The sequence below is a fragment of the Taurulus bubalis genome (genome assembly GCF_910589615.1).
Source record: "Taurulus bubalis genome assembly, chromosome: 8".
NCBI lineage: Eukaryota > Metazoa > Chordata > Actinopteri > Perciformes > Cottidae > Taurulus > Taurulus bubalis.
The window spans coordinates 25,200,510-25,225,669 of record NC_136596.1 but is presented as its reverse complement, the minus strand read 5'-3'; the positions used below and the strand labels follow the sequence as shown (position 1 = coordinate 25,225,669).

General features: G+C 42.6%; 1 protein-coding gene across 1 annotated transcript in view; it reads left to right on the top strand.

Moving 5' to 3' along the window:
* The window catches only part of fras1 (Fraser extracellular matrix complex subunit 1), a gene marked incomplete at its 5' end in the record, with an annotated part of 223,559 nt that overhangs the window by 115,475 nt on the left and 82,924 nt on the right, over positions 1-25,160 (top strand). The window contains 8 exons of the mRNA XM_079222966.1: positions 3,733-3,879; positions 10,154-10,309; positions 12,369-12,515; positions 13,097-13,243; positions 15,888-16,028; positions 16,510-16,650; positions 16,835-16,975; positions 19,505-19,784. Coding sequence (XP_079079092.1) covers positions 3,733-3,879; positions 10,154-10,309; positions 12,369-12,515; positions 13,097-13,243; positions 15,888-16,028; positions 16,510-16,650; positions 16,835-16,975; positions 19,505-19,784 — 1,300 coding nt within the window. The remainder of the gene's footprint in view (positions 1-3,732; positions 3,880-10,153; positions 10,310-12,368; positions 12,516-13,096; positions 13,244-15,887; positions 16,029-16,509; positions 16,651-16,834; positions 16,976-19,504; positions 19,785-25,160) is intronic.

The window sequence follows — 25,160 nt, the reverse complement described above, 5'->3', positions numbered from 1 at the left end:
GCTTGGGATAACCGTGCAAGAGCAGCGAACTAATAAAAGTAGCATTCAATACCACTGTGAGGAACCTTTACCTGGTTCTGAACCAGTCTCAGTCTAGTCCTGGTCCTCTATAGACCTCAGTGTAGTCCTGGTCCTCTATAGACCTCAGTGTAGTCCTGGTCCTCTATAGACCTCAGTCTAGTCCTGGTCCTCTATAGACCTCAGTGTAGTCCTGGTCCTCTATAGACCTCAGTGTAGTCCTGGTCCTCTATAGACCTCAGTCTAGTCCTGGTCCTCTATAGACCTCAGTGTAGACCTGGTCCTCTATAGACCTCAGTGTAGTCCTGGTCCTCTATAGACCTCAGTGTAGTCCTGGTCCTCTATAGACCTCAGTGTAGTCCTGGTCCTCTATAGACCTCAGTATAGTCCTGGTCCTCTATAGACCTCAGTGTAGTCCTGGTCCTCTATAGACCTCAGTGTAGTCCTGGTCCTCTATAGACCTCAGTATAGTCCTGGTCCTCTATAGACCTCAGTGTAGTCCTGGTCCTCTATAGACCTCAGTCTAGTCCTGGTCCTCTATAGACTTCAGTCTAGTCCTGGTCCTCTATAGACCTCAGTGTAGTCCTGGTCCTCTATAGACCTCAGTGTAGTCCTGGTCCTCTATAGACCTCAGTCTAGTCCTGGTCCTCTATAGACCTCAGTGTAGACCTGGTCCTCTATAGACCTCAGTATAGTCCTGGTCCTCTATAGACCTCAGTGTAGTCCTGGTCCTCTCTAATCCTCCATCAGTAAACAGACCATCAGAGAGAAGATGGTCTGGTTCTATAGAGTTCTTCTTAAAGCTCCTCATCGAAGCCACCGGGTCGGATTCTGGTAAAACCAGACGACATCATGCAGGTTCACCAGAACCTCCTTCAGCTCAGACTCCAGCAGAGACCAGTCCACTGAGGACAGGAGACCCAAGATGTATTGCTGGACCCGCTGGAGGGAAAGGAGAACCAGCACCAGGACTGAGAGGGACAGACTGTCAGACCCTGCTGCAGTGAAATGAGAGGTTTTCTAAAGGGACCCTGGTGCACTACCACTTTAGTCCACAGGGGCACCAGAATCAACGCAAAATAAAAGTTACTCTTAGTAACTTTAAATAAAAGTATAAAAGTATTGGCATCAAAATAATGTACCAAAAGTAAAACTACTCACACTCATCTAAATCTATAGAATAAACAATAATAAACAAGTGTAGGACAGCATTGAATAAACATATTAAACGTTACTTTCTTTTTTTACAACTGAGCTGAAAATCGATGTACTGGATAAACTCCCGAATTCAAAGCAATCACTGCCGTCATTGTTATTACCGGTGCCTGTAAACTAGTAAGACAATGATCAAGATAATTGTGTTAGTCCAGATTAAGACTATTGTTCATGGACATGTATTGTCTGTAGCTGTTTGTTCCTGAATCTGCATTAATCAAGCGTAACCCAGAGGCTTATTCTCCCACCTTCTAGGACCCATTTGCAGTTGCTTTCACAGTGTTAGCAAGAAAACAGCCTCTTGGATAGGTGCAATATATATATATATATATATATATATGAATATTACTGATTAATGGTTCTGATTAATGGTGAGCATTTAGAATGAAGGCCGGATTTATAGGACAACAGTGTAATCACCCTTCACAGAATTCCCATTTTTCTTTGTATGCGCTGGGAAATTTAACAAAAATAAACCATGTTTAAATTGAGGATAAGAGATACTGTAATTGAGTCTAATTCTAAGAGGAGAGCGTCTTCAGATGCCGTTTGAAGTATTGGTCTGTTAGGAGGCGGCCTCCCGGTGTGTTTTTTGGGTCCAGACTAGAGCTTTTAGTTGAGTCAGGGTAATAAAAAAGCCTTGATATTACACATTCATTAGTTTGGCCCAGAGCCACAGAGGTAGGTGTTACAATTATGTTAGTGTTCACCACAGAAATAACTGTATTTTTTGGGGTGAAAGCTTTTTACTGCTCGGTGCTAAAGTGGGATCAGTGAAGGTGAACTTTATTAAGCACAATTTCTCAAACATCACTGTTGTAAGAGTTGTGTTTGAAGCACCTTTTGACTGGATTAACCACACAACAAGTGGGCTACAAGTAGAAGGAAGCATCAAGGTCAGATCTAATGCTACGTTAAAAACTCTCCACCGCACCAAACTAAACACCGTAGATAGTGCAGGAAGAAGTACTCGGATATCTTAAAGCAACAGTGAAACCCACTGTTTGTGATTTAGGAGGATCTACATGGAATATATTATTATTAAGTCTGTTTTCTTCATGTGTGTATAATCAACCGATCGTTCCCTTAGAGTGATCCGTTTATATTTCATATCTGTTTGTTTGAACTGCAAACAAAAGGCATTACGTTTGGTGAAGAGTGCTCGATTACTTGTTTAGGACTTTGTAAAGGACTCTAGACTTGTCAGACTAACTTAACTTGTCTGACTTAACTCGGGACTTGTCAGACTAATCCTAGGACTTGGGATGTGTCAGTCTTAATTTGAGACTTTTAAGTACAAAGACTTGAGACTTGCAAAACAATGACTTGGCTCCACCTCTGGTATAACTACTCCATTACAAGTAAAAGTACTTCTTTCAAAACGCTATTTAAGTAAAAGTATGATTAGCAAAATCTACTCAAAATGTAAAAAGTAAAAAAAACAACATAATTCTAAAGAATAGATCCTTCAAAGTGTTATACTATAACATACATTTAGACCATACCACAGCATGTTAACCACTAAAAACACAGACGCAGACGGATGCCTGGGAAAGTGGGGAAGAACGATGGGCTTCAGAGTACGTTTCCCCTCCTGGGTTTTCAAAATGAACAGGGTGTGTTTGCTGAGCCTGGACTCCCTTCGTGCTGATTGGTTCATTAGAAAGCTTACCCAGATACCCTGAAGAGGTATATTGTATTCCTGTCTTCAGGAGAAGTTAACTTTTACTACAAAGTTTAGATGCTGGGGACTTCTTATGCTTTGCGATACGACACAGTGCGTAATTAAAGCTCCAGTGATCAATACTTTTATATTACGGCAATGGATCAAATGACTATGAGTAATGTGAAAGGCGTTCGTAATAACAAAGCCACAACGAATTACCCTCAACTCTGCGGCTCTATGGAGCTTTTTAGCCTCTTTTCTTCAATATATTTAGTTGATTTTTTTTTTATGTTACATTTATGTGTCTCCGTGGTTCAGTCGCAGTGTTTTCCTCAACCCTGTTTTCCAGCAGCAGCCGACCCAATTACGTTCTCGTACATCTTAACTGCGTTCTCATTTAAATTTTGAGTGAAACATTTTTTTATTTTATTTTATCTATTTTTGTCTTTTTTCCCCCAGGTTACGGTCCCAGTTTTGAATACATGGTTAACTTTGTAAAATAAAACAAAAATGCAACTTAAGAGTCCTTTTTAGAAAACCTCTCATTTTACTGCAGCAGGGTCTGACAGTCTGCCCCTCTCATTCTTGGTCCTGGTTCTCCCGTGCACCCCTTCCCTTCAATGGGTCCAGCAATACGTCCTGGAGGAGGAGCATGAGGATGAGGATGAGGAGGTGTAGACGCTGCTGCTGCTGGGAGCTGAGCTCTCCTCCTCCCTCCGGAGCTTCCTACATGCATCTTTTCCTGTCTCCTCCTTACTTCCATCACCACTTTATCTTGTGACTTTTGCCCTTTTTTTTTTAACCCTGTTCTCGCTCTGTCTTCCACCTCCCAGCATGCCATCCGTCCTGCCAGACCTGCTCCGGTCCCTCCCAGGCCGACTGCACCTCCTGCCCCCCGCTGGCCTCCCTACAAAGCGGCTACTGCAGGACCAGCTGCCAAGAGGGGCTTTTCCTCGACGCCGTCACTGGAGAGTGCCTCAGTAAGTCAGTCTGTCTGTGTGTGTGTGTCTGTGTGTGTGTGTGTGTGTCATCAAACACGGCGACATGAGTGCTTGTATTTATAGCCTGAGTGGCCCCCAAGTGGGAATTGAACGACCAACTCTTGGATGGTTAGTGCCTCGCGCTGCCCGCCAAGCTTTTCATGATCACGCACACACGGAGACGAAAGCAGTCTGCAGCGCCAATAACCTGCTTTATGTTCTTATTTCTGGCGGGGCTGCATTTCATAATAGTTGGAAGTATTGAACTCTCATTTACATTTGGCCAATCAGCCGACGGCAGACGAAAGATAAGACTAAGAGGAACAAAAAGGCCACTTGGACTCCTGGAATGAATCGTCAGTAGAAAACATGGTATCTGTTTTTAGAAAGTGTCTGGATCTTTGATTGGAAATCATTATACGGTTTAAACCTGTGTCCGTAGAAATATAAAAGAGAGAAGTTCCCACAGTGCATTTGAATAATAACACATCAGTCATTCAGTGAGCGGAAGCGGAAGATTAACTTCTTTGTAGAACAAAATAGCAGCAGTTAAACTCTTTCTCCAATTGGTTGTTTGCAGTTAAAGATGTATTTTTCACGTAGTTAGATTCTTAACTGCTGCTATTTCCATAAACGTGTCTTTATCTTTTGATAATATATATATTATTCTCTATAGACAGAGAGAACAGACACATTGACTTTTATTTACAGTTTTTGTAAATTTGTTTGGAGATCAGATTTTAGCTCACTGACATGTATGCGGGCGGACACACACACACACACGCACACGCACACGCACGCACGCACGCAGTATAGTCTGCAAACTCACACGCAACCCTAATCTCAAATGGGTCAAGCTCAGCCGAACTCTGGTTAATAAAAGATGCCTTCAGGCACTTCGGGGCCACAGAAATACTGGGGTCATCATTTCTGCATGACACACCCACACACACATGTGTATATATATATATATATATATATATATATATATATATATATATATATATATATATATATATATATATATATACACAATAAGCCCTCTCTCGAACACGGATTTCTAGACTCATAGACACATTTTCTTTAATCTCTCCTTTATTTCCTTATTCTTGTTTTCACCTTCCTTTTCTTTCTCTCTCACTTTATTTCTCATGCACACACACACACACACACACACACACACACACACACACACACACACACACACACACACACACTTATATATACACTAAGCTCTCTCTCAAACCCAAATTCTCTTACACAGAGACTTACACATATTTGATCCCTCCTTTACGCTCTTGTTTTATCCTTCTACACTTTATTTCTTATGCACACACACTTTATCGCTCTCCTTCTCTCTCTCTCACACACACACACACACACACACACACACACACAGCCCTGGATTACACTTTTAACTATTACGTAACCTTTTAAGGCGATGAGGCTTTCGCTCTCGAGCACCAGCTCCCGTATGGAGAGCAGCCATCAGAGGAAGATGTCTCCTCGTTTTCATCCCGTCTCCGTCATCGTCCTTTTGTCCGATTCCCATTCGACAGCGACAGCGCCGAACGCTCGTCGCTCACACTTTATCACAGCCAGCCAGGTGATTTTACAAAATTCCACAAGTGCGTGTCCTTAAAGAGATTGTTATCATAAACGTTAAACTGATGAACCGCTGCTCGTTTGTGATTTATGCTTTTGGAGGAAAGAGAAAAATCTATTGGAGACTGGAACAGAGGCGGTATGAATGAAAAGACATTTGTTGTTGGGCCAGTATGAAACCCAGTAATTGCTTCTTGTGGGTTGACTCTGCTAGCTTTCTTTTAAAATTTCATGTATCGTTATCCTCGATGTTGACTGAGTCTCGCTGCCAATATTATGACAGCAGTCCCAAGTGAATGATGGGAAATATTGATGGGTCTAAGAACTGGCCGCAACCTCCGATTCTGAAAAGTGAAGCCCATCCTGGATTGTCTTACATTTGCATTAACCTCCAGCAGGGGGCGACTCTCCTGGTTGTATAGAAGTCTATGTATGCTTCATGTGTTAAAGCTGCATTCTCTCTCCTGATCACCAGGGGGCGACTCCTCTGGTTGTATAGAAGTATATGTATGCTTCATGTGTTAAAGCTGCATTCTCTCTTCTGACCATCAGAGGGCGACTCCTCTGGTTGTATAGAAGACTATGCTTCATGTGTTTATGTTGCATTCTCTCTCCTGACCACCAGTGGGCAACTCTTCTGGTTGTATAGAAGTCTGTGAGAAAATGACTCCACTTCTCTCTTGATTTATTCCCTCAGTAAACATTGTAAACATGAGTTTATGTCTCAATCTCTAGTTCCAAGTCTTCTTCAATACATCATGATGTTCATTTAGTAAATGATGGTCATTTAGAGTCAAACAGACCATAAAGCAGGGGATGCTTTAGGACGGGTGATTGAGAGGATTAGGGAAACACAATAACTTGGACATGGCCCACTGTAAAGGAGACGTAAATAAACAACACAAAGCCCATGTAAACAACACCTATCCAGTGACACGTGACAAAGCTCACACAAATCTTTGTTGTCCTTTTTGTTAAGTAGATTTTCAGTTTGAGTTGTTTGTGCGTTGTCTTGTTGACTGTTATTTATCATTTAATGGCCACCGGCCAAGAAAAAAAAAACCATGTTCACTGGTCAGACTCTGCTCTCGTTTCCTGATATCCATCTTGTCTGATCGGAAGAGAACCGAGCCGAGTCAGAGAGAGAGTCAGAGATAGAGAGAGAGTCAGAGAGAAAGAGTCAAAGAGGGAGAGAGTCAGAGATAGAGAGAGAGTCATAGAGAAAGAGTCAAAGAGGGAAAGAAAGAGTCAGAGAGAAAGACAGAAACAGAGAGAGAGAGAGAGGGAGTTTTCAACACCATATGGCAATTTATTTTGCGTCATAAATGCGTTGGAGTCATTTAACATGACGCTTAAAATAGACGCTGCCCGCTGGATAACAGGAATGCATCACCATAGAAACAAGGCGCTGAAAGAATAGACATGGGATCATGATTCTTATGTTTTTCCTCCCGTCAGTAGAGAATAAAAACCCTGTGCAGAGACCCATTTAAGAGACGTTGTTGCCGACAGCGACATCAATGCTCAACATGAGCGAGTTCCTCTGATGACAGGAACTGCTTTTTACCGTCTTTGCACCTTTTGAGCGTTCCCACTTCAGCGTGTTTCTGTTCCACTAAAGACCCTGTGATTGGCTTTGAGTCACATGTGCAGGCAGTATGATGTCGGTGTCACCCTGAGCGGAGGCCTCGCTTAATATTGATCTGTTCTGAAGAGACCTCGTCGAAGAACAGAACTGATGCAACGTGGAAAAAGGTGCACGTGAAAAGGTGCACGTGAAAAGGTGCACGTGGAGCTGTGGCTGTGAACTAAACCAAGAACACGTCGCCATTGATATTTTAGGAAAAAAAACCACTGATGAGGAGTTCAACCCTCACGTCCACACGTTTACTGTGAGCGTCCCGGTGCAGACGGGCGTAAATGGAGAAGTTTGGAATCGACGGCGTTGACGCCCAATGTTTTGCTACTCGATTTGGGGGTGCCAGCGGTCACGACGTGTCCTACCCTGATTCGCCACGCCCCTGATCACATGACAGGCCAACAGTATAGAAGAGCTGTATACGTCACCTGACAGCTGGGAACCTGGAGATTCCTTTGAGATGCAAGTTGTTCTTGTCATAAGTCAGTAATAAAATAATGTGACATTATTACAGCCAGCAGTGAATCAGAGAGAAAAGTAGGCTGTAAATCCGTGCTTTGTTCGGGCAGGACGTCTAGACGGGGTGACGCCGGCGCCAGAGAAACACACGCCGTCTCTTCTCACGCCCGTAACTTCAAATAATGTCCCACTTTTGTTCCTCTCGCTTTCTGAACTCCTGCGGCACTCTTTTATCTTCTTTTCTTTTTAGCGCCACAAAGTCACAAGGAAGCAGCCTAATTGAGACACATTTTGGTCTTAATTTCCCTGCGTCACTCTCGTTAAAAGGGATTCTGCTCTATATATTGCGGATGCAGGGGGATAAAAAAAGAAAAAGAGCCAGTATTGGATAATGTCTGGAATAAATCCGACCCCACGGGAGAATACGATAATCCAGTCTGCGTGCCGTGCATTTATATCTCCACAATACCTTTTTTTATGCGCTTCAAAAAGTGGTAACTGCGCCGTAAAGAGGGACTCTCGAGGACCCGAATCAATACCATTTCAATTTTATATTCAGTTTTAGTCTGCGCCGTCAATAATCCCCCCGACGCCTGAGTTATCTCATCTGAAAAGGTGTGGATGGGACATGACAGGAGAGGAACTTCAACATCTTCTTCTTCTTCTTCTTCTTCTTCTTCTTCTTCTTCTTCTTCTTCTTCTTCTTCTTCTTCTTCTTCTTCTAGTCTGTCGATGTTGGATCTGCTTCAGAAGGAGAGCGTTACTCACCTGAACGAACGTGTTCAAGAGGATCGGCTGGTCTGGAGTCAGAAATACCCTCAAGCGGACCGATGACGAGACATAAATATAAATAAATATGTATTTATTTATTTTTCTATATATTTATATCGGGAAACATTTTTATGTCTCGTCATCAGTAGGGTTGGGTACCGAGAACTGGCACCGGTTCCAACACGTCCGGTACCTACCGGACCGAAAAGCAACGCAGATTTCGGTGCTTCCTTCCGGTGCCTGAGCCGATTTAAATACTTTTTTTTTTACACTACTCTTTAAAGTTGCACGGTATATAGATTCTAAAAAGGTAGCGGGGTGCCCGCACGCTAAAAACGATTATTAAAATAGCGCGGATCAGAGCACACTCGCTGCTCTGCTCTCTGTCTGCCTGCATGCAGGGCGGGGCTCGAGGGGGCGGGGCTTCCAGCGCTCACACACACACAGTGCGCGCACACAGAGATCGCTGGAGACACGAGCACGAGCTTTTGAACGTCCGTCCTCGGCTTGCTGGAACAAATCTCTCCAGTTGATATGAATGATGACGTGTAGTCCAGTAAAGCAGCAGTTTTAGGAACCAACAGTGTCTGAGTTCTTTTGCACATGGTCCCAAAAGGCCATGATGCTTGTGTCTGTTCCTTTTTTAAATATATATTTTTATAGTTTGAAGTTAAAAGGTTTGAAGCTGTAGTTTGAAGTGTGTTTTGTATGTACTTATTTATTTATATCTATAGTATACTTAAAACAGTTAATAATATTGTTCAATTTGAAAAAAAAAAAATTGCCTTGGCAATAAAAAAGTATCGGTTCAGGCATCGTTCAGGCACCGGTATCATTTTAAAAGTATCGGTTTAGCACCGGTATCGGAAAAAACCCAAACGATACCCATCCCTAGTCATCAGTCTGCTTGAATGCATCCTCCGTCATCACGCTCCCTCTTCACCTGCAGAGCTGCAGATAGAGATCTCGGTAGCTCTCCATTGTTTCCCATTGTTCCCCATTGTTCCCCATCTGGGCGACCTTCATGCTCCCTGTCCCGTGGGTTCACATACGGGTCTGGTTATCTAGAAGATGGAGGGAGATATAAGCTCCAGAGCTGAGAGGAGAGAACAGAAGGAGAATGTTTCCTCTCTGATTTTTTATTTCCCGCTAAAGAATCCCCGCCGAGGTTTAATTAGTGAATTTATCACATTTATAGAGACGTCCTCATTATAACTGTTTCTGTTGCGTAATTGTCTTTGCCTGTTGCTTCCTTTATAATTTTTTCAGTATGTCTTTTAAGAAGAATCCCACAGGCGTAGATTTTTTTTTTTAAGTAAACAGATTAGAGAAAAAGTAAATATAGATCAAAAAGTTTTTTTCCCACTTTTTCTGTATGAATACAAATCCTGATTTGTTATTCAAATGTTACAACAAAGCATGCAAGGAGATCCGTCCGCTCCCGGCCAAATGATGATGATGAAGATCAAGAGTTTAATCGGAGAAACCTTAGTATGTTGACTGTTTTTATTTTAACTTGATTTAGAACCTCTCCATCCTGTTTACAGTCGTTTTCCAATTAGAGTTTGGCTGCTGCCGATTTTGTAATCGTGTATTCTACCGAATATTCTATCGATTCATCTGGTTGTTGGATGCGAAATGTTTTCGCTTTATTTAGGAGGAATGATGAATATATTCAACAGACAACTGAATAGTTTCCTCCAATTTGTATGCTTAAAATGCATCCAGTAATATTATCTGTCAAAACTAAACTGTAAGTGTGTGTGTGTGTGTGTGTGTGTGTGTCCGTCCGTCCTGCAGAGTGCAGCTCCGACTGTCAGCGCTGCACGGCCGACCTCCAGACGGGCGTCGGCAGCGTGTGCCTGTGGTGCCAGGCGGCGAGGACCTGGCTGCTGGGCGACCACTGCGTCCCCGACTGTCCCCGGGGCCACTACAGCCGGCACGGAGCCTGCATCAGTAAGCACCCCTCCCTTTTGCTTCTATACGGCACACGCACCAAGGTCAGAGGTCACACTGTTACACCTGTAAGAAAAAAATCTCTGCCACCACTTTTATGTTTTATTCATCAGTCAGAGATCTTTCAAATTGGGGTCGTCACGTTGACCCGCTAGGAGCTTTTTCTTCTTCTTAAATATAATAAATACTGAATTCAGAGCCAGTGTTTTAAGAAAAAAAAGAAAAAACATTCTGCTTTCATGAATAAGTCGGTCAGAGGTTTATTCTTTTCATTTTGCAGTGGAATACATTTCCCGGACAAATCTCTCCTCCGGCTATAGAAGTACATCAGAAAAGTACTCACTCCCTGATACTCTTATAACGCCACAAAATAACTCCCAAATCCCCACATTTCCCTCCTGATGCTTTGACCTCCGACTGTAAAACACTGGAGAGATTCAAACCAGTGACTGGGCGGATATTTGGGGGGTAACAACGCCCGGCGTTGTCTTACCAGCTGCTCTGCAGGGAGAGGGATGGTTTGAAGACAATTCTAAAGTAATACTTTGGATAATGTAGCCTCATTGGGATCATCGTTATCACCTGTTAACACGGTCACCAATTAAACCCAAACACCAGCGGCGTCTTTGCAGCTTAATGTTATTCATAGCTCAACACTGCGCCGTGCTTCTGTTGCCAGTCTGTGTGTTAACACTTACGTACGACATCATTGTTTTCATTCATCATTACCCCCCCCGGACCATCATCATCCTCATCAAAATCACCTTCATATTCAATCACCCTCTCCCTTAACTCTGCGCATCGACATTATCCCAGTCATCACTGCGGTTGGCCTCGTGCACCTCTTTGTCCTTCTCGTCATCACCACCACCACCACCATCAGCATCTTCATCGTCATCCCCATCGCGTGGAAGCCGCCGCTGTAAAAAAAAATCCTGCACACAGATTTAAATGCAGAGCGTGAGCAGGAAGCTCCGCTGGAAGAGTGAAAAACCCTCTGGGGTCTGATTTAGCTGAGAGCTGCACACACATACACACACACACACACACACACACACACACAAAGCCAGAGAGATGGAAATAGCATTTCTAGATATAGGTAACGTCTCACTCATCCTGCTGTTGATTCGGGGCAGAGGATGAATTTCACCACGAAATTTAATGTTTCCATCTTTTCATTATTTTTTGTGGTGATGATTATTATTCAAGGCTGGATATGAGTGGTGTGTGTGCGTGTAAGTGTGTGCGCGTGTAGGTGTGTAGGTGTGTGTGGTGGTGGAGGGGGGGATTGTGAGCAACAGAGCAATCTGAGAATGATTAGACCCTTGATAGTGATTAGTGAGACTTATGAATATGTATCATTTTAGATTTAGACTTGAAATCTCAGCAGCTTTTAGTCGTCCAACTTAGTCGTCACGATGAGAATTAAACCACAGTACTGACTTTATGCTGGTGCTTCTCTGGTGTACTTTCATGCGTTGTTCGTGTACTATTACTGCATTATTCTAACCTCCTTCATGTATTTTAAGCAGTAAATGTCATGTTTACGCTGCATTTTTCTATTTAATCTCACATATTTATTTGTTGTGTAGTCCTTTAACCATACGTTATTTCCATGACCTCTTTTCTCAACGTGGACTCTTTTAGAGGCGACATAGCGTTAGCAAACCTTTCTCAGAGCTTGTGCACATTCAGCCTGTTTGTAGCGATGCACCTAAGTGCTGTGATTCGTAGATATCCCTTTAAACTCATTTTTTTATCCATGTAATCATGAGCCAGGACGTCACTGTTGACCTCCGTAGTTATTTAAACTCAAACCACCAGGGGGCGACTCCTCTGGTTGTATAGAAGTCTATAAGAAAATGACTCTACTTCTCTCTTGATTCCCTCAGTAAACATTGTAAACATGAGTTTATGGTCCCTATCTCTAGTGTCAAGTCTTTTAGTGAATTATGGTCCATTTAGAGTCAGACCATAAAGCAGCTTTAGGGGCGGGGCTACAAGGTGATTGACAGGTCTCTACGTCACTAAACTCATCTTTCCTTCCTCTTTCACCCAGGATGTTTCCCGTCATGTGACACCTGCAGTGGGTCGGGGCCTCTTTCCTGCACGTCCTGCCCCGCCGGCGACCTCCTGCTGCCCTCGGGCCTCTGCGCTCCCAAGTGTCCCTCCGGTTACTATGACAACGGCCACAGGAGCTGTCAGGGTAAGATACTTCTCGTCCAGAAGCTCCAGGATTACCTCGAGGACTGCTAATGATGTTGCATGAAGTGGACAAAATAATAAGAACACTGTTTGCAGTTTTTATTTATTTTACCGACGCACCTGCAGCTAAAGCCAGAAACCCTCCACGGTGTGTGTGGTCTGCGTTACCTTGATAACGCCGGATGCAGAGGCTTTAAAGCCGTTTATCACGCTGACACACACACACACACACACACACACACAGCAGTGTTCAGTGAGTCAGGAGCACTGTGGTCCACCACCTTATACACCCGTCACACAGGTTTTTAATCAAGAACCAGCAGCTGGTAACTGAAGTAACTTATTTAGAAATACTTTGATGCACACAGAATTTTGTAAATATATATTTATTATGTTCCTTTTTTGTTTGTTTTTATCCTGTTAACCAGCAGGTAAACAAACAAAATCAAATCCACACATTGATGTTGGATGTAATAATGATGATGATAATAATCCTGGAGCGATCGTTTGCAAAAACCACACCCTCTTCCACCCGCCCCGCCCCGCCCTGACTTCATTGTGACCTCTCTCTGTCTCCGGCAGCGTGCGACGGCCAGTGCCTGGCGTGCAACATGCCCGGCGTCTGCACGTCCTGCCGCGACCCGGCCAAGGTGCTTCTGTTCGGGGAATGCCAGTACGACAGCTGCGCCCACCAGTACTACCTGAACACCACGACCCGGACCTGCAGAGGTACCCCCCCACACACACACGTTCATAAATGAATCCATATTGCACGTGTGCTACGTTGAGCTCACGGGCTCCAAGTGAAGAACTGTTGGACCAGAAATGCAGAAACCCTGAACCACGTGGTGAGTTTCAACTCTGTATTAAATCTCAAACGCCTCGTGACTCACAGGTTGAATATTCGTCCTTGGACTCGGGTTCTGAAGGAGGACCGTGGTGTCACTTCCGCTCAACACAGATTTAATTCACAGGAAAGTGTCTCATGTGAAGCTGAACGGCCGACAAGCCTCTCTGACTTTCTCTTTATCAGTGATTTGGTTTCTGCGTAAAGGTTTTTTTCTCAGGTGTCAGGGCGCCGGGATTATAAACTCAGGATTTCCGCTCGAGGCGAGACGCACAGTTTGGTTTCCTGCTCGCGGAGCCGATCACCATCGACTGGTTATCCCCCGAGCTGCAACCTGTTAATCCTCTGAACCCTGGGTGACCCCAGAGCGCCGGGAAGCTCCTCTTCTTCCTCCTCATCAATCATCATCTTCTTCTCTTTCTCCTCCTCTGCCTTCTCTTCTTCATTCTCCTCCTCTTTTTCCTCTTATTTCTCATCTTCGTCCTCCTCTTCATCTTTCTTCTCATCCTGCCCTATTCCTTCTCTTCCTCCTCCTCCTCCTCCTCCCTCTGATCTTCTTCCTCTTTCTTCTCTTCATCTTCCTCCCTTTCCTCATCCTCCTTTTCTTCTACCTCTTCTTCTTTTTTTCCTCCTCCTCCTCTACCTGGTTAATCCTCTGAACCCTGGATGAACCTAGAGCTCCTCCTCCTCCTGAGAGAATCTCTTCTGCCAACAACGTTGTTTTGGATTCCTCACCGATCTTTTTTTCTGAGGAGGAACTTCTTTCATTTAGCGCTCAGCTCCCGTTGGAGAACCCTCAGTGGAACCCTGCACGTTTAATTCATCACAGCAGAGTGTTCCTCCTCCTCTCCCTCTGTCGTGTGAGGAGGTGCAACGTAAAGAGACGAAGCGGATTCTTCAGGATTATAACCGTTGTAGTGTCACGGGCTGTCGCTAGGACAGGCTAGCCTGGGGCAGTGCAAAAAGGGAGCTGGACACAGGCACGTCAGAGGGTATTTAACAAAAAAGTAAAGGTTTATTTCCCATCCCACCAGCAAGGTAACGTCCAAACAACAAAGTATCAAAAAAAGGTCCAGTTAGAAAACATAAAACATCCCGGAGGAGAAAGTGGGTAATCAACCAAACAAAACTCAACACTGGTGAATCCAGGCTACGAGGTCCTCTCCTTTGTCGTCCTCTTCCAGGGGCTTGTGGGTTCACCTTCCCAGGTGCTCTCTTTTAAGTCTCCCAGCCCTGCCTCAATCAGGTGCCTTAAGCAGCTGCAGATGGGTGAGCGGTGAGGCAGGCTGGGAGATGTAGTTCTTCCACTGGCGGCCATTTTGTAGCGCCCCTCCACTACCTGTCCCCTTGTGATGCCACACCGTGAACAAAATATTTTTTTCTTAAGATTGAACTGTTTATGGTAGTTTGATTTTCTTCACCATCTGACTCAGCAAAATACCGATAAAACTAAAGATGCTTTGTGCCGTTCGTTTTACAAGTATCTGCTGATCAGATGATCGGTTGTCTTCAGTTTTGTGACAGTGATCGTTCTCAGATATCTACAATAAATGTTTCTGTAGATGTGGAAAAGACAACATTCCTAATTCAAGACTATATATTACACTAGTCTTCCTCTTCCTCCTCCTCTTCCTCCTCCTCCTCCTCTTCTTCCTCCTCTTTCGTTTGATGTCTGCACTCGTCGTTCATCACGTCTAAATATGAAAAAAAGTCAAAGCAGGAAGAGTCGTTTCTTTGTGTCAAAATGTATCTGTAAAGTTTTAAGCCTTCTAACTTGAGATATGTGTTGATCTCTAAAACCTCCATGATGTTTCAACATGGTCCTCCTTCTATTCTTGACAGTTATGTTTTTTACAGAATGAGTGATAATAACTTTGGTGAAGTTATAATAAAGTATTTAATGCTCTTAAATGTTGAAACCCTTTAATATATAATAAATACATTTTATTACCAGTCTTACTGACCTGTTTCCTTTTCAGTGAGCATGTTATGCATTATTTATCCTGTATAATATCTAATATATAATATAATATAAAAGCCCCCTGGTTTCTTCTCTTCTGTGTAAAACCTGTCATCCCTTTTAACACAAACCCAGACGCTCACACAAACACACAGTTTAATTTGTTTTAATTGTGTTTAGTCGTCAACATTACTGGACGAGCAGCTTGATGAGAGAAAAGTGGAGAAAATAAACTGAAACATATAAATATATAATGAAATAAAGAAATAATGAGATCTCTCTTTTCTTCTGTTCTCCCCTTCAAAATCCCTCCTCCTCCTCCTCCTCTTTTGCTTCCACTTCCTCCTCTTCATCCTTCACCTCGTCTTACTTATCTGCTTCCTCCTCTTCCTCTTATTTTTCCTCCTCCATCTCCTCCTCTTCCTCCTCCTATTCGTCCTCTTCCTCTTATTTCTCCTCCTCCATCTCCTCCTCTTCCTCCTCCTAATCATCCACTTCCTCTTATTTCTCCTCCTCCTTCTCCTCCTATTCTTCCTCTTCCTCTTATTTCCCTCCTCCTCCTCCAGAGTGTGACTGGAGCTGTAACGCCTGTCGAGGTCCTCTGCGGACCGACTGCCTGCTGTGCATGGAGGGACACGTGTTGCAGGAGGGCGTGTGCACCCAGGGGTGCTCCCCCGGCTCCTATCAGGATGGAGACAAATGCCTCGGTAAGTCCCCCCAGAGACCTGGACCACATCACAGGAGCGTGTGCTCCTCCTCCTCCTCCTCCTCCTCCTCCTCCTCCTCCTCCTCCTCCTCCTCCTCTTTTCTATTATCGTTGTGCATTAGTGACTAGTTCCTTGTGTATTTCTTATTAAAGCCGTTCATCAACAGCAGGGAACCCAAAGGTTCCTTCAGACCCGTTAAGATCTCTGACCACGTGGTCGGACGCTCAGGTCCTTTATGGCTTAATACAACTTATAGTCGTGAGTCTAACAAATGCAAATAATCTACTGAATGTCAAATTAAACATGATCCACTTGGAAACTGGGTATAAACCAAATGTGCATTTTGAGTTTGGGCGTATTTCTGTATGACTTTAAAGCCACAGCTTGGTGTCACTTTGATTTGTGTTTAATGTTCTTGGTGTGTGTGTGTATGTATGTGTGTGTGTGTGTGTGTGTGTGTGTGTGTGTGTGTCTCTGCCAGGCTGTGATGACCACTGCGTGGAGTGTCGGGGTCCGGCACAGTGCCAGCAGTGCCAGCCTCCCTACGCCGCCCTGCAGGGTCAGTGTGTGCTGGAATGTGGCAGAAACCACTTCCTGGACGCCCCCTCACAAACCTGCAAATGTAAGACTTTGTTGAATGCAACCTTTTTTTGTATTATATATATATATATTTATATATATATATATATATATATATGTATCTAAATATATATTATATGTATTCATTTAATGAGTCCTAGACGTGATTTAGCTTGAAATTGAGAGGAACAAAATCAATCAATCAAAGAAGCTAAATTCTCCTCCAGCGTGCTCCTCCGACTGCGTGCTGTGTGACGGCGTCGGGCGCTGCGGCGCTTGTCGAGACCACGCCTACCTCATGGAGGGCTACTGCACGCCCGACTGCGGTCACGGATTCTACGCCGACCAGAAGACCAGGACCTGCCACGGTAACAACGTCTGCTTTGTGGCTTATTGTTGTCCCGCTAGAGGGTCAATTGAGTCAGTATTATGGTTTATATATTTGGGAAACACTTCTTAAAGCTGCAGTACTGCATTTGAAATGTAGCGACAAAAACACTCCTCTTGAGCGCGCTTTTTAGGAATTCCCGCCAAAATCCGAGCAGCTGTTTAACTTTGAGATACTTCCCCCCTCTTTTTCTTTTCTGTGTACTATCATAAACTAAGATACCACTAACATATGTATGAACTTATGATCTATGTTCACACAGGTTTTCTGTATATTATAGCTTTTTAAATTATTCAAATAGACCTTGGGGTTGAGGAGATATTCAGTATTTAGTTGAGTGCAGTCAATTCGCAATTTTCGCCATTAATTTGGATGGGGTAAAAAAGGTTTCACCAATTTTATTGAGACATTTATGCAGTTTTTTAAAGTTTGCAGTCTTTATACGTTTTCGTGTGTGTGTATTAGTAGTACAAATAAAAAGCCTCTTCCCCACTTCCTGTTCCATTCACAGGAAGCATTTTATCCAAATGATGGCCCATTTAGAGTCAAATAGACCATAAAGCAGGGTATACTTTAGGGCGGGACTCACTGTGATTGACAGGTCTCTACAAAAAACAACCTGGCCTCCATAATAAGATGGCGACGGCGAAAACTCTGCAAACAAGCTTGACGAAACAAATATATTCATTTTCAGCAGACATGAAATGGCAAACAGTCAGCTGTTGCCTCCAACATGGACTTCCATTATGGGCAGAAGATTTTGATTCAAGACAGATTGATTCATTGTTGAAGTGAGAAATATCGTAAATGAGCTTCAGACCTCATGGAAGGCAGGGAGAATTCATAAGTACTTCTGCTTCTGATGCACTCACAAAGAAATGAATTTATTGAATAGAAGCAGAAGTAAACCTTTTATTTTTTCATCTCTGCTCTTAAAAAATGAGTTAAAGTCAGACGTTTGTAATAACAGACTGCCGACGTTAACTGCCCATTAGGAGCTTCCTGTTGCCATGGTGCTAATTGCTCCTGCTAAATAACACTGAGAGAAGCATTGTCTGCAGAGGCCGGTCATTAGAGGAGCCGCGTACTTCTTGTTTTCTGGGCTCTTCGTGTTCAAACGGGGCTCGTTAACCTGCAGGCGGAGACGCCGAGGCCTTCAGGATCTCTCCGTGGTCGGGAGATGATTCATGAAATTTGAAAGGGCATAATTGTAATAGAGAAATATATTAATATGAGTTCCTTTTGTGATAAATGCTTTCTTCTTGTGAAATAATGAAGAAAAAAAAAGTTCCGCCTGGAGGCTTCAACTAATCCATTAGTTAATCCTGTGAAATAGCCCGCAACCAAATTACTTTTTGTTGTTGTTTCTTTTTTTTGCCAGGCAAGAAGAAGAGGGGAAAAAGTTGAGAAACTTTTTGCGCTTTTTAAAATGTGCAGACGTATATATATTCTCATTTGTGAGTTTAATTGCGTGGCCAAAAAAAAGTTTAGTTGAGGGGATTTGGAGTGCCTGTTGGCGTCGTTAGAGGAGATGTAATGAGATTACAGACGCGGCCTCTCAAAAGAGCTGATCTTTAAAAAGTTCCCCAACAAAGTCGCTTCCAATTAAAGCCGACTTGTGAAATGCCACGCTGAGACCCAGGCGCCTCGCTCGTGTTGCACCAACCGTCTCTGCCACACACACACACACGCACGCACGCACACACACACACACACGCCCGCACGCACACACGTTTTTCCGTTTAATTTTCATAACCTCGTCTCATCCCCACACCCACTCAGTCTGATCCAGCTGCAATTTTAATTGGATAAATTTAGGGCATTAAAATGCATTATTAGTTATTAAAGGCTGTTTTTTCTCTCCTGAAAAGGGTTTTATTGAATTATTATTCCGAATGAATTAACTTGTGAAACCTGTCAATTTTTATTTGATTTCGTTGTATGAGACAAATGTACAGCTTTTGATTTAAAAGTTTGGTTTTAACCGCACACGCTGTAATCAAAGATAATCACATCCGCAAAACTATTAGATTATGAGTTCATATTATAGTTAATATATAACCTTTAAACCTGTCGCCAGTATTTCTCATCTTTTCTTTCATTTATCATACATCATTCTGATAAAATCTCACAATGTGTATTTACTTTAATCTTGTCTAAGACTTGGAATCATTAAACGTGTGATGGGGGGAGAAGAGGAGAAATAAGAGGAAGAGGACGAGGCAGAGAAGGAAGAGGAGGCAAAGGAGGAGGGAGAGGAAAGAGGAGGAGGAGGAAGACAAATAAGAGGAAAAGGAGAAGAAGGAGGAAAAGGAAAGAGCTGGAGAAGGAGACTAAAGAAGAGGAATATAGGGAGAAAGAGGAGGAGGCAGAGAAGAAAGAGGATGTGAAGGATAAGGAGGAGGAAGAACAGAAGGAGGAGTTTGTTTGTGATTAACCTCGAAGATAAAACCCTTTTTCACCTCATCGTTTCCAGTTCACTGTGATGATTCATATTTTTCCTCCCCAGTGAACATCCGGCCTCCGGCCCTCCAGGTCAATGGCTCCCTGCTGGTCCCCCTCGGGGGTCTCGCCCCGCTGTCCCTCGGCCTGCTGCGGGCGAAGGACCCCGACAGTCCGCCCGAGCGGCTGGTCTTCCACCTGGTTCAGGGCCCCGATAACGGCCGGCTGGTCCTGTTCAGAGGGGAGGGAGGGGCGGGCGATCGAGACCTGAGCAGGGACGACACCTTCACCTGGGCGGAGCTGATATCAGGCCGGGTCCGGTTCAGACACCAGAAGGACAAAGCCAGGTCAGTGGACTCGCTGTGTTTAGGGGGGTGGCAAAAGTTTAGAGGAAGAAAAACTGTTGATGATGATGTTTTATGGGAATTATTATTATGTATGTTTTTCAACATTATTATCATTGTTTTTCCTTTGTAAAGTGTTGTTGAGTTTCTTATAAAGCGCTTCCTAAATTAAATATATTATTATTGTAACTATTATTATTATTATTATTAGTAGTAGTAGTAGTCGAGTAGTATTGTTGTTATTATTATTATTATTAGATAGCTAGTGATATTTCTAACAGTTTCTAACACATTTAAAAGCATCTAAATCCTCAAGGTTAAATGTCAGTAACTGGTATCAGTGCCTCACAGTGAGGGATTCCTCTCAGTTGCCATTATGCGCTGACTTTCAACATGCACATAGGAAAAAACACCCATAATGCAACAGGCAGAAAGACACACAGGAGCAGGAAATAAACTGGAAAGTTGGGCCGGGAAATGAAAGTAACGCTTCGGTCCAGAACAGCTTCAGTTCTCCATTTCCGCTTTTTCCGTTTTGATGACAGTGGTTGAGGATCCATCAGCGATCTCTCGCTGCCCTCAATGTAAACGGGTCAACAGGCATCAGCCGGCCGACCGTACGACCTTCCTCCTGACCACAATTGAAGAGGAGGGTTGATTTCCTGGTGAACGGGTTTTCTTCCAGGAAGGAACTCGAAAATTGAAGATGAGAATTAATTTAAATCAACAGCAGTTCATTTTCTTTTCGGGGGAGTGGTGGGGTCGCACTGGGCTCCATTTATTGGCATGAAGCTCTTTTGGTGCTGAAGAACTTGCAGTCCGTCATGTTTTCAGCGTGTGATACGGACAATAACCATCTGCAGATCAACACCATCTCATTGCCATAGATCAAATGAAAGCGAGAGAGTTTTAAATGGGGTCCATTCATCTTCATATTGCTCCGTGAATGCGATAGTGCTAATGATTTAAAAAAATAACACACTTTTGTGTCCTGAGGGAGTCATAAGCTAATAGAGAGAGTTTTAATTGATCTGTGGTTTTCAATGCATCCGTCTCCAACAGGCGTGTTAATTCACTCTGCAGCAGAAACTGTGAAGCGATGAATCACAGCCTTTGATGTGCACGTCAACGCCGAGCTTTTTCGCTGTTATTTCGCAACAGTCTGATGCCTTTTGCGCAAAGTCTAACGGTGGGATCTGCCTCGTGTCATTGTGGTTAACCAGTGCCTCCCTACATCCCTCCAATTAGAGGTTGCAGATGAAACGGCACCTGATGCCTTTAGGGAGCTCCCGTGGATTCATCTTCATCTGGCCTCGCTGGCTTTGATGCCATGATAGGAATACAATGTTCTGATCGCACGTCAGCTAATAGTGCACTTTAATTTGTATACAACCCACGTATTCGTGAGCCAGGACATGCAGGTCTGCCTCTCAGGAGGTCACGTGATCATGTGATGGAGTATAAAGAGCAACGGAAGTCCGCTTAGGGAGGAGTTAGAGATGGTTGCATGATTCCAGGCTGGTCTCATCCAACATATTTCACGATATTTTCTTAAACCTAACTAAGTATTTCCCGATATTTTCCTAAAACTAACTTAAGTATTTCACAACCTTTTCTGAAGCCTAACTTAAGTTTTTCACGATCTTTTCCTAAACCTAACTAAGTTTTGTTGCATAAACCTAACTGCTGTTTCCTGTAAAGACATAAGTATATTTTGACAAGTAGTAATCTTTTGTTCGATATCATACAAACCATTTCAGTTGATTAGTCAAACAAAGGAGACCAGAAGACTACTGTTTGTGTCCTGTATTAAACCAAAAGTCAATGCTGACTTATTTTAACTTTCTTTTTAAAAGATTGTACGTTAAGAGTTTCGTAACGTAACATACCTAGTAAAGACACAGGTGCATCAATCACTCAAGTCGCTGGACATTTGTAGGATAACGTAGAGAAAAAAACGTTTTGTCTGCTCGTCATCCCAAAAAATAACCTCAGTGTTCCCCGAGAAAAACTCCAGTGTGCTGATGCAACACTGCAAATCTCTCAAAAGAGAGAGAGAGAGAGAGAGAGAGAGAGAGAGAGAGAGAGAGAGAGAGAAAGTACACACTTGGTGGTGAAGAGAGAGAGGACGATTACGTATGAGGACAATAAAGTGAAACGGACACTTTATTTGTGACGTAATTGTGTGAAATTCGTAAAAAGTGACATGAACGTGTGGCTGATGAAAGGGTCCAAACGCTGGTCGATCGACCTTCAGTCTACCTTCAGTCTCGCTCACGTCACTCAGTACCAGTTTCACACCCATCAAACCATCCGGTGTTCATGTTCTCCGTTAATTAGTCTTCCAGTAGAAGGAATAGATTTCCTGTCCATGCTTTATTATTCTATTTAAAGGAATTTCTTCTTTTGTGGCCAAAGTGTGGCGTGTCTCCGTTTGACTTGACATGAAGCACCTCCTCTCCTTCCTCGAGCACCGTGACATTTCATTGTTTCCTGCTCTTGTTAGTGGCCCGTCTGCCCGCCGTCTGCTTAGATTTATGCAGCTTCCTGGTTGGAAAGTTCATTTCCATTAACCTGCACGCGTTACATTTACACTTCCCTCGTTTTAATGTGGCCGAATTTGCATTTGTTCTGCATTTCTGCATCGCCAGAGATCAAAGAGGCCGCTAATATGTAAAGAAAGAATTCATGCCGCCTCTTTAGAGCTCAGCCCGGAGACAGTTTTCCTCACTACAGCTGTTCTGCTTTGGCTTCTTCCTGCAACAAGTCTGTGTCATTTTGAGTTTTGGACATATTGTCCATGCCACCAATCGGAATCGACATGTTCAATCGATAGTTTGGTCCTAACTCAGCTGGTCTGGCCCTCGAAACGGAGGCAAGCCAATGAATTTGCAAAAATGTGGTCCGCTGCCCAGTTTAGAGCCATTAGATTAATGGAGACAATAAAACGTAAAGCCCCAAATAGGATTTAATCTGCATATTATAGCCATATTTGTCAAATTATGTGGAGTGGGGGATAATGGCTGCAGACACAGAGCCACAAACAAATGCTCTCAGGCTTGATTCCCTTTAGAGTCCAGCAGAGGAACACATGTCGAGTCCAAATGGGCTGTTCACACACTACAGAAAGGTATTAGGGCCAGATACGATGGGGAAAATGAGAAGAAGGGGATTTATTTCCATTGTGCATTTTGATATTAAAGTCAAAATGTCAAGAATAAGGTTGAACTGTCAGTATGAGTGCCAGGCATAAACAAACTATTTAAGCATAATATTGTTTTTTGTGGTCAAAATGTTCAGAATAAAGAGAAAAAGGTTCAGAATGAGTCGAAATTTACGAAATAAAGGTCTTAACTTTCAGCACAATATATTTTTATTGATTTGAAAAAATTATATTAAGTTGTTTAATATTAACTTTATTCTTGTAAAAGCATTTTAAAAACACATCTTTTCATCATTTCCCTTTTGTCTGGCCCTCATACGAACGGCTCTGTGGATAAAAGAGACTAAAAGGGAAATAAGCTAAGCTAAATAATTATCACTTGTCAAAAGAAGGTATTTTCAATCATTCTTGCCTCAGCAGATCATGTCAAGTCACAAACTGAGTTGTATGTCTTACGTGGCATACTTTACTTTGAAGTCTGCATAAAAAAAATAATTTTATATGAATGCAGAAAATATACCAGTCACATATATTGCCTGTGCATAAAAAAAGAGATTCAGAAGCAATATGTTGTTGCTTTAATAAGCTGTCCAATATATCTTTGATGGGCCACAATCTAACCATAAGAAAAGCTGTAAAGCTGTGAGCAGTCTCACTTCTGTTGCAAGAAATTGTAATTCAAAAAGAGTTTTATCATTGTTGAAAGGCGCCGTGAGAACTGGAACATGGTGACAAATGACACCAGCAGCACCGCGAGCCTGAAGAACAGCTTCAGTGCTGCGTGTCGTGTATTCTCCAAGTTGCTGAATGAATGAATGAACACCATTTTTCCAACAGTTATCACCTGTAAACTATTCTGATAGCCCTCACACCCTCTGTTAAAGCATCCATTACGGTCTTCTCTGCCACAGTGTGCATGCATCGTCAATTAATTATACCACAAGAAACAGTTAATATAGTAAATTATGACAGTATTGACTTTTTATAATGTGCTTCATAAGTGAACAAACTACCCACTGACCACAGCTAAAGATGCTGGAATGTACATGTACTGTTTATGGAATTTATTTAAGTACTCGAGTACTGTACCATTTTGAGATACTTGTACTTTACTTGATTATCTTTTTTTTATGCTACTTCTACTCCACTACATTTTAGAAGCCATGGTTGTACTATTTACTCTACTACAATTATTTTAAAATATCAGTTATTTCAACACAGCCAACAAAAGAAATGTTGGTATTGTATGTTTCTCCAAACAAAGTGACGTCCAAAAAGCATTAAGGCAACACAACTACTTGGGTTAAGTTTAGAAAAAACGTAATGGTTTGGGATTGTCTTGTAATAGTTTTACACCGTAACAATGTAACGTAGCACTTATGTAACAATGTAACATAACCATGTAATATAACAACGTAACATAACAACAAAAAGTAACAACGTTGCATAATAACGTAACGTAAGATCGAAACGCAAGATCGTAACAATACATTATACCAATATATCGTAACAATTCATCGTAACAATACAATACATCGTAACAATACAATACATCGTAACAATACATTGTAAAAATAATTCTTGGTTAAGGTTAGAAAACATAATTGTTTGAGATCGTCTTGTAATATGTAACATAACATCGTAGCAATTTAACCCAACAACGTAATATAACAACGTAATATAACAACGTAATATAACAATGTTGTGACATATCGTCAGAAGTTCAAATACCCAGCAGAACATAAATTAGTTCAAATTAGCCCCGCCTGAACCAGCTGCAACATTAAAGTTTGCATTACAGTTTTTTCTGAATGCTTAAACACTAACAGTGATTCTTGAAGCACGATTTCTGAAACCATTAACACTTTTAGCCAATGCATTGACCAAGTGTGCCAAACTGAATGCACGTTCTCTGCTTTACACTCAGTTTGCAATTCATTAACACACTTCTAGCAACACTGTAAACATTGGTCTCTACATTGCTACACTATTTTGCCAATTGCTTTTCCACATTGACACATGTGAAAACACTTTTAGAAATTGAGTTCACTTACAAATCAAAGCTTGAGCACGATAAATAGGCCACAGGTAAACATTTGGTTTGGACAACAATGGAGGCCAATATTGGACAGAGAGTAAGAGGGGTGAGAATTAGAGGAGGACGAGGACGTGAAGAAGTAAGAGGAGGAGGAGGAGAAGGAAGAGGTGAAGTAGGA